The sequence below is a fragment of the Egretta garzetta genome, unplaced genomic scaffold (genome assembly GCF_000687185.1).
Source record: "Egretta garzetta isolate BGI_Z169 unplaced genomic scaffold, ASM68718v1 scaffold1208, whole genome shotgun sequence".
Classification (NCBI taxonomy): domain Eukaryota; kingdom Metazoa; phylum Chordata; class Aves; order Pelecaniformes; family Ardeidae; genus Egretta; species Egretta garzetta.
In genome coordinates this window covers 27,963-35,069 of record NW_009260519.1, presented here as the reverse complement: position 1 = coordinate 35,069, position 7,107 = coordinate 27,963, and the positions used below count along the sequence as shown (strand labels likewise).

General features: G+C 62.1%; 1 protein-coding gene across 1 annotated transcript in view; it reads right to left on the bottom strand.

Annotated features, from left to right (window-relative positions):
* Positions 1 to 7,107, bottom strand: part of ARHGEF11 (Rho guanine nucleotide exchange factor 11) — a gene marked incomplete at its 5' end in the record, with an annotated part of 17,943 nt that overhangs the window by 2,149 nt on the left and 8,687 nt on the right. The window contains 15 exons of the mRNA XM_035900143.1: positions 617 to 734; positions 822 to 947; positions 1,155 to 1,234; positions 1,718 to 1,864; positions 1,984 to 2,171; positions 2,682 to 2,729; positions 3,171 to 3,350; positions 3,491 to 3,620; positions 3,856 to 3,885; positions 4,416 to 4,512; positions 4,771 to 4,915; positions 5,362 to 5,385; positions 5,666 to 5,788; positions 5,888 to 5,984; positions 6,421 to 6,463. Coding sequence (XP_035756036.1) covers positions 617 to 734; positions 822 to 947; positions 1,155 to 1,234; positions 1,718 to 1,864; positions 1,984 to 2,171; positions 2,682 to 2,729; positions 3,171 to 3,350; positions 3,491 to 3,620; positions 3,856 to 3,885; positions 4,416 to 4,512; positions 4,771 to 4,915; positions 5,362 to 5,385; positions 5,666 to 5,788; positions 5,888 to 5,984; positions 6,421 to 6,463 — 1,576 coding nt within the window. The remainder of the gene's footprint in view (positions 1 to 616; positions 735 to 821; positions 948 to 1,154; positions 1,235 to 1,717; positions 1,865 to 1,983; positions 2,172 to 2,681; positions 2,730 to 3,170; positions 3,351 to 3,490; positions 3,621 to 3,855; positions 3,886 to 4,415; positions 4,513 to 4,770; positions 4,916 to 5,361; positions 5,386 to 5,665; positions 5,789 to 5,887; positions 5,985 to 6,420; positions 6,464 to 7,107) is intronic.

The window sequence follows — 7,107 nt, the reverse complement described above, 5'->3', positions numbered from 1 at the left end:
CAGCCTTCTCTTCTCCAGGCTGAACACCCCCAACTCTCCCAGCCTGGCCTCAGAGCAGAGGGGCTCCAGCCCTCAGAGCATTTTAGTAGCCCTCCTCTGGCCCCGCTCCAACAGGTCCATGTCCTCCTTGTGCTGAGGGCTCCAGAGCTGGACGTGGGGCTCCAGGGGAGGTCTCACCAGGCTGTCCCTGTCCTGCTGTGGCTCCCAGCCGCATCCCGGCACAAAACACCACCGGCTCAGAGCTCCCTGCCGACAAGAGGGATTTTCCCACCCCCAGGATCCCCCTGGCCCAGCTCCTTCTGCTGGAAAGGCAGCACGTCCTCCCCACCGCCCTGGGATCCCGGCACAAAACACCACCGGCTCAGAGCTCCCTGCCGACAAGAGGGATTTTCCCACCCCCAGGATCCCCCTGGCCCAGCTCCTTCTGCTGGAAAGGCAGCACGTCCTCCCCACCGCCCTGGGAGTTTGCTCTGGGTGGCAACAGAGGCACGAGCCCCGCGGTAGAAAGCGATTGCCTCCTGCCAGCCGAAGGACATGCTGGAGATGGGAGCACGCAGCCGAGCGACCCTGGGGACGAGCCCCCCGTGTCATCCCCCCTCCCCTCCCCAGCCCCTACCCTCGGTATGCTTGATGATGTTCTCCAGCAGCAGCGGGTACTTGGTCAGGCGCTGCATTTCAGAGATGATCAAGTCCTTGAGCTGCAGGCGCCGGCACTGCGGATTGCTTTCTGCTTCCTAGGGTGGAGGGGAGAGGGGTGAAAGCCCCGAGGTGGGATCAGGGGAAGCCAGGGGAGCAAGGAACGGCCCAGGAGAGGGACCAACCTGCATGAAGATCTGGAAACGGGTCTCCTTGCGCTGCTTGGTTTTGATCAGCTCTAGGGCGATGGATTGGTAAGAGCAGAAGTCAGCAGCGACCTGCTGGATTTCCTCTTTGGCCAGGCCATCGAACTGAGGGGGTGCAGGGGAGAACTGGGCTCAGGCCCCCCCCCGGGCTTGGCCCTCAGCCCCGAGTCTCCCCGAGCTCATCCGCTCCGAACGCAGCCACGGCCAGAGGACAGCGGGGTCACCTCCACCTCCCCTTAAAGATGTCAACCCCTCCACGCTGGAGGACAAGATGTCCCTGGGGGCTCTACCACACCCCTGTCCCCCCCTTACCCGAGACAGCATGAGATCCCCAATTTCTTTGATTATTGGTCCTTCTTCCCGGAGCTTCTTCATGGATTCGGAGAGAGAATCTGAACAAGGATGCGAGGGACAGACAGGACTCAGGTGAACGGGGTGCCGGGGCCACCCACCTCTTGTCCGTGCAAGCACCCGTGGAGCTGCCTGCCCCAGAGGGTCCCTGCCGGCTCTCCGGCACGGGTGCAGGCAGCAGGGGCTGAGAGCCAAATGGGCTTTGATTGCTGCCGTCAGGGACGCAGCACGTCAAGGAGTGTGACACCAAAAGCGTGTCCCAAACGCGGGCTACGCCAAGGGCTGGGCACAGACCACGCATCCCAGAGAGGGGCACTGGCAGAGCCCGGAAAAAACAGGCTCTGGGTTGCTCCCAGGAGAGGGAAAGGGGAGGCCGGAGCGGTGAGATGGCACGATGCCATCAGCAGGGCTGGTCGGAATGGTGGGTGACCACACTGGAGCAGCGGGTGGCCGTGGGCCGTGTGGGCCACCCTCTGCTCCCATGGCAGGGGGCTAGAGCAGGACCCAAGCGCCAAGAGGCTTACTGTGGATTTCTATCAGGTCAGGGAGGTTGGGGAAGAGGAGCGCCAGCTCTTCCCGGGACAGCAGGCTCTCCTTCTTCATCCGCTGGTAGAAGAGGAGGTCGAGGACTCGGAGGATGCGGAGGTGAGACCCTTCGGTGGCAAAGAGCTCTGTGCGAAAGGCACGGGGGTGGAGAAGTGCCCAGGGGAGCCCCGTGGTGCTGGGGTGCACTGCTTGGGGGGGGAGGGAGGTGGTCCCTCACGTCCCTGGGGTGCCCCGTGCTCCTTACCGTTGATCACCTCTTGCCGGTCGATCTCCTTCTGCGGCAGGTTGGCCACCAGCTCCCGGCTGACCGTGTGCTGCCAGTTCTGGGAGTCCAGCTCGGGTTCCAGGTCGGAGCGCTGGCCCTGCTCGTCCTCCAGGAGATGAGGCAGGAAGGGGTCCACACCGAAACCCAGGTTGGGCGACTCGATGCTCCTGGGAGGGTGAAAGGCGGCGGTGGGAGTCCTCTGCAGCCACCCGCATCCAGCCAGCCCACCCCGCAGCGCTCCCAGTACAGCCAATATCTACCTGGGCCCTATTTCGGCTTGAACCCGGGGCCTTCAGCACAAGAAGTACAAGCCTCTGACTCGTGAGCTAAAAGACTAGGTCCCCCAGCAGACATCTATATAGGTCCTTTAAGCTCCTGCGTGAGACACAAGGGAACAGAGGTGCCCCCTCGCCCCAGGAGGATGGAGAACTAACAGGGGACTCCCTCCCGGGGCAGCCCTGGGCATCGCCTCCCCCTGCGCTCTCTCAAGGCTCGCTTATGGGGAGGGAAAAGCTAGGAAGGCACGGATGGAACCCCTCTGACCCCCAAAGCGGGGGCACAGCCCCAGCACACCCCTACAGTGACCCTCCTGCTCTGAAGGAAAACTGGCCCCCGGGACCCCGGCCGGCTCGGGGCGGCGCGGTAGAGACGGCAGAGACCGAGGCTGGGCCACTCACCTGCGTCCCATCTTCGGCGTGTACGGGGGGGTGGGATTTTCCAGCGACCTGGGGAGGAACGGGAGAGTCACCCTCGTGTCCTGACATCCCGGCCCCTCTCCCCCCCATCGCTGCACCCCGTGGGGCAGCACCCAGTGGCATTTCTGTAAGCCCCTCCAGACGTGGGTCCGGTGCTACCGGCTGTGAGAGGGATTTGGGGCACAAATGAGAATTAAAGCCCAATTCTCTCAGTTTTCCCTTGGCAAACATCAGCCAGGAGGCTCTGCAGAGCTGGGCACTGCAAGGCCGGGATCACCCCGCTCTGCGTGGCTGGGGCTTGGCCTTGACCCATAGGCTTAGCAAAAGCTTTCCCAAGAGACAGCATGACAGCGTCTCAAGCCCAAGGGTTTCAGCTTTCAGACCCTGGGCCATCCCAGCTCCCTTTTGAAGCCAAACATGCCCAGGGGAACCCAGGTCCTCCCTGCCTGGGGCTCCGTCGGCATCTCCCACCTTGTGGACAGGCTGGAAGCGGAAGACGATGCCGACTGGTGAAGCCTTGTGGCCTCGGCTGCGGCATCCATATCCACATCGCTACGGGACCGAGGTACGTTTTCTGCTTTCCGTGATTTCTTCATCTCCTCCCGGCCTTTCAAGCTCTCCGAGCGGCCCAGCTTGACCTCGGCGCGGGAACTGCAGCAGGGAGACAAAGCCGAGAACAGGCTGAGGCTGGCGGGACAGGGAGGGACATCCCCACGCACGCAAACCCACCAAAAACTGCCGTGGGACCCCTGAGAGCACAGGGGTGCCCCCCACCCATCCCCTGGCCCTACCTGTCCGACTCCAGCAGGTCCTCGGGGAAGCTGCCGGTGGAGAGACGCTGGGTGCCGGGCTCCTGGCTCTCGTAATGCTGGTTGTTCTCAAAGTGCTGGATGATGTTCCTCACATTGCCGGGTTTGACTGCTGGGGCAAAAGCGAGGAAGAAAAAGCCAAGTGAGACCGGGCTGCGTGGGGCCCGGGATGCCCCAGCGTGGGATGGGAACAGCCGGCCGCCGCGGGCAGCCCTCCTCCCGGACCCCACAGCACCCATCCCAGCCCACCCCAACGCCCAGTGCAACAACGCCGGGGTACTTTGGGGGGGGACAAAATAAAAGTAAGCACATGAGGTGAATGGCAAACAAAAGAAGAGGCCTTTTACCTTCAACAGGGGACAAAGGGACATGAAATGCTGAAAGGAAAAACAAAAATGAGATGTCAAATCAATCCCGCAGTTCAGCAACGGAGGAGGCAGAGAGGGAACGTGTGAGCTAACGACATGAGAACTCAAAGCAGAAGGGGAGGAAGAGGAACACAGGCGCACACATGTGTGCACACACGTGTACACATGCACACACATACATGTACACACTTGCTCAGCCCCCCCCCAAGGAGCTGTGGCACTTGTGATGCACGGTGAGCAGCCTGTGAGCCTGCAGGATGGGGTACAGAAGGTAAATTTGGGGGGAGAACTCGGCTCTGCTCCCTTCCCACTCCCCTCAAAGCCACATGGGAGCACGGATAGTTGGGACAACAGATTTTCAGTGAGTGGCTGGAGGAGAGCAGAGGGTGGCCGATGCAAAGTGCCTGCTACCGGGTGAGCAGCAGTCCCACGGGTGACAAAGGCCACCCGACGGCCCTGGGCACGCAGATGGCTGCAGGTCTCCTCCAGGCAGCAGGGAGGCTGGTGGGTAGAGCATCCCAGAAGGTCCTGATACTCACTGCTCTGGGAGGAGATTTTGGGCTTCCCAATGTACTTGAGGATGGGGTTGCGTTTCTTGTCTTCCATGGCATCCTTGTCCTTCTTGGCGCTGCTGCTCTGTTGGGGGACCCGAAAGGAGCACTGATAAAAACACAGATCATCACACGAGGGTGACCCCAACCTTCACCGCACTGGCATGAGCCATTGGGGAAGGGATGGAGCCAGGATCTGGCTCTGCCCTGGCACAATGTGGCTCTTTGAGGCATGAGGGGGAGATGGGGATCTCTGGAGAACCCCTCCCCAGGTCACCTCAAAAGATCCAGCAGCAATAGCCTAGCCCCAGGGCAGAAGAGCAGCTGGCAGCAAGGCACCCACCTTCTTGGTCTTGGGGAAGAAGGGCAGCCACTTGTCCCTGTCCGGGAGGGACTGGGCCTTCTCGCTGGTGCCGGCCACCCGGGGCTCCCGGCTGCGGATGCCTGTGTGGTTCATATAGGTGCTGAGGGCAAAGGCCATGGGGGAGCTGGAAGAGAGGAGAGCGTGAGGCTGGAGATCCGACACCAGGACAGGGCACCGCAGGCCAGGGGAGACAATGGGGAGGCTGGGACATCCCGCGGGGCTCTGAGGGGACAGAGGGTCCATCCCTCCCCGGGCAGGAGAGGATGCCCGGGTAGGGATGCAGGCAAGTGAGAAGGGACAAAAGGCAAGAAGCAGTTCAAGAGGGCAAGCTGGGGTGGCAGGGGCTGGTGGGGGGCCGCACCCGGCACACCAGGACCCCGAGGTAAGCGTTCACGCTTCCCTAGGGCCAGCCTGAGAGCCCACAGGGACACGTCTGACATGGGAGAGGGTGCCAGAAGCCAGCACGGGAAGGGGATGCTCCCACAATTCCTCTCCTTTTGCCTCCTCAGCTAACAACTGTAAGGCAGTCGCATCCGGACACGCTCCCCGCGGTGCCCCAGGGCCACTCACCTCCTGTCTTCTTCATATTTTGACCTGGAGAGAGAGAAGGGGAGGAATAAAAGAGCTCGTTTGGAACAGGCTCCTCTACTCAGCCCCCAAGCAGGGTGCCTGCAGCCCCGAGCCCTCCATCCCACCATGCCCCCCGCCGCACCCAGCGCCTGCTCCAAACTCTCTTTCCCACCTCCAACGACAAATTTGTGGATCAAGGAGCAGAGCTACGGCTGTGTCCCAATCCCCTTCCCCACGTCCTCGCCCCAAATCCAGGCAGAGAGGCGTGCAGGGCAGGGATCCTCCGCGGCAGCCTGGCACTCACAGTATGTCACCCAGCTGGGCCAGCTGCTTCTCGGCCACTTGCCGCTCCTTCTGGGGGTCCCCATCCAGGTCCAAGAGGTCGTTCTCCCCGTACAGACTCCCCAGACCCATAGTGCGCTTTGTTCTGCGGAGGACAAGGGTCAGGGCCACGAGCCAGGGCACCAGCCACCCGCCCGGGCAGGAGCCCGCTGAGGTCTGTGGGGTACCCGGGCAGCTGTGTTACCTGTAGTCCTGGATCTGATCCTGTATCTCGGGCATCACCATCTCCTGGGCTTCAAAGAGCGCAGCTCGGACATCGTCCCCATTCCGCAGGCGAGTTTCTGGGGACAGGAGAGTTGGTGTCGCCAACCACGGAAGGAAGGGCACAAGGGATCTTCGGGCAGCCTCAGGCTCTTGAGCAGAGGCAGGGCAGGCAGGGAGGCTACGGAACCCCTCTGCTGGCCTCCCCCTGCCAGAGCCCAGCCCCTTTGCTTAGCTGGTTTCCAGGCTGGGACAACCTGTCTCCCATTTTGCACACCCAGGCTGAGACACCAGCCCATAACAAGACCCCCAGGACCATGGGGATTGAGCTGTGGCAGAGCTCAGGAGTGCCAGTCCCAAACCTTGGCACATCCTTTCTAAGAGAGCAGAGCCCTATGGAAGTCCCGTGGGATGCTGATCCGGCATCCTAATGACCAGCCCTTGCTCAGGGCGAAGGCGCTGGCGACGCCACGCAGACTGCAGGGGTTGCGGCAGGTCTGGGAGCCCCTCACTCACCGATCTCCGCCAGGAGCTGCTCAGAGACTTTCACCCGGAGAGGCTGGGGGGGGAAGGCAGAACAGAAAAGCGGCTCAGCACCGTTTCACTTTCCCCGGGCAGCGAGCGGGGATGGAAGGAGCTGGGGATTTGGCACGCGTGCCAGAGCCACGCTCAAGCCAGCGTGGAGAGGGTGCCCTGTGCTCCTGCGCCATCGCCCCGTGGCACTTTCTGCAGCCAGAGAGGTGAGAGCTGGGGATCTCACCCACCAGGCGCCCAGCGCTTCATCCCAGCACCCAGTCCCCTCTGGGGCATCGCAGTGGGACCCCATTCCCTCCGAGGGGGCACTGGGCCCCAGGAGCACTAACGGGAGCTGCGTCCTCGCTGCCAGGACCCTCCTCTCCTGCCTTGCGCCGAGCTTTCAGGCACTAGGGAAGCTGCAGTTGTGCAACGCACGGGCACGCGCCTTACGCAACTGCTTGCACCGATGCAGAGGAACCAGCAGCAACAAAGCAATGTCAGTGGCAAAAACACCGTTAAAAAAGCATCTCCTCAGGAGAACAGGCAGCAACAAAGCAATGTCAGTGGCAAAAACACCGTTAAAAAAGCATCTCCACGCAAGGGACACGACACCCAGCGCTGGCTTTGGAGCTGATCCCCTGCGGGGACGAGGATTCCTGTGCAGGCTCACAGACGAGTCCTGCCCTT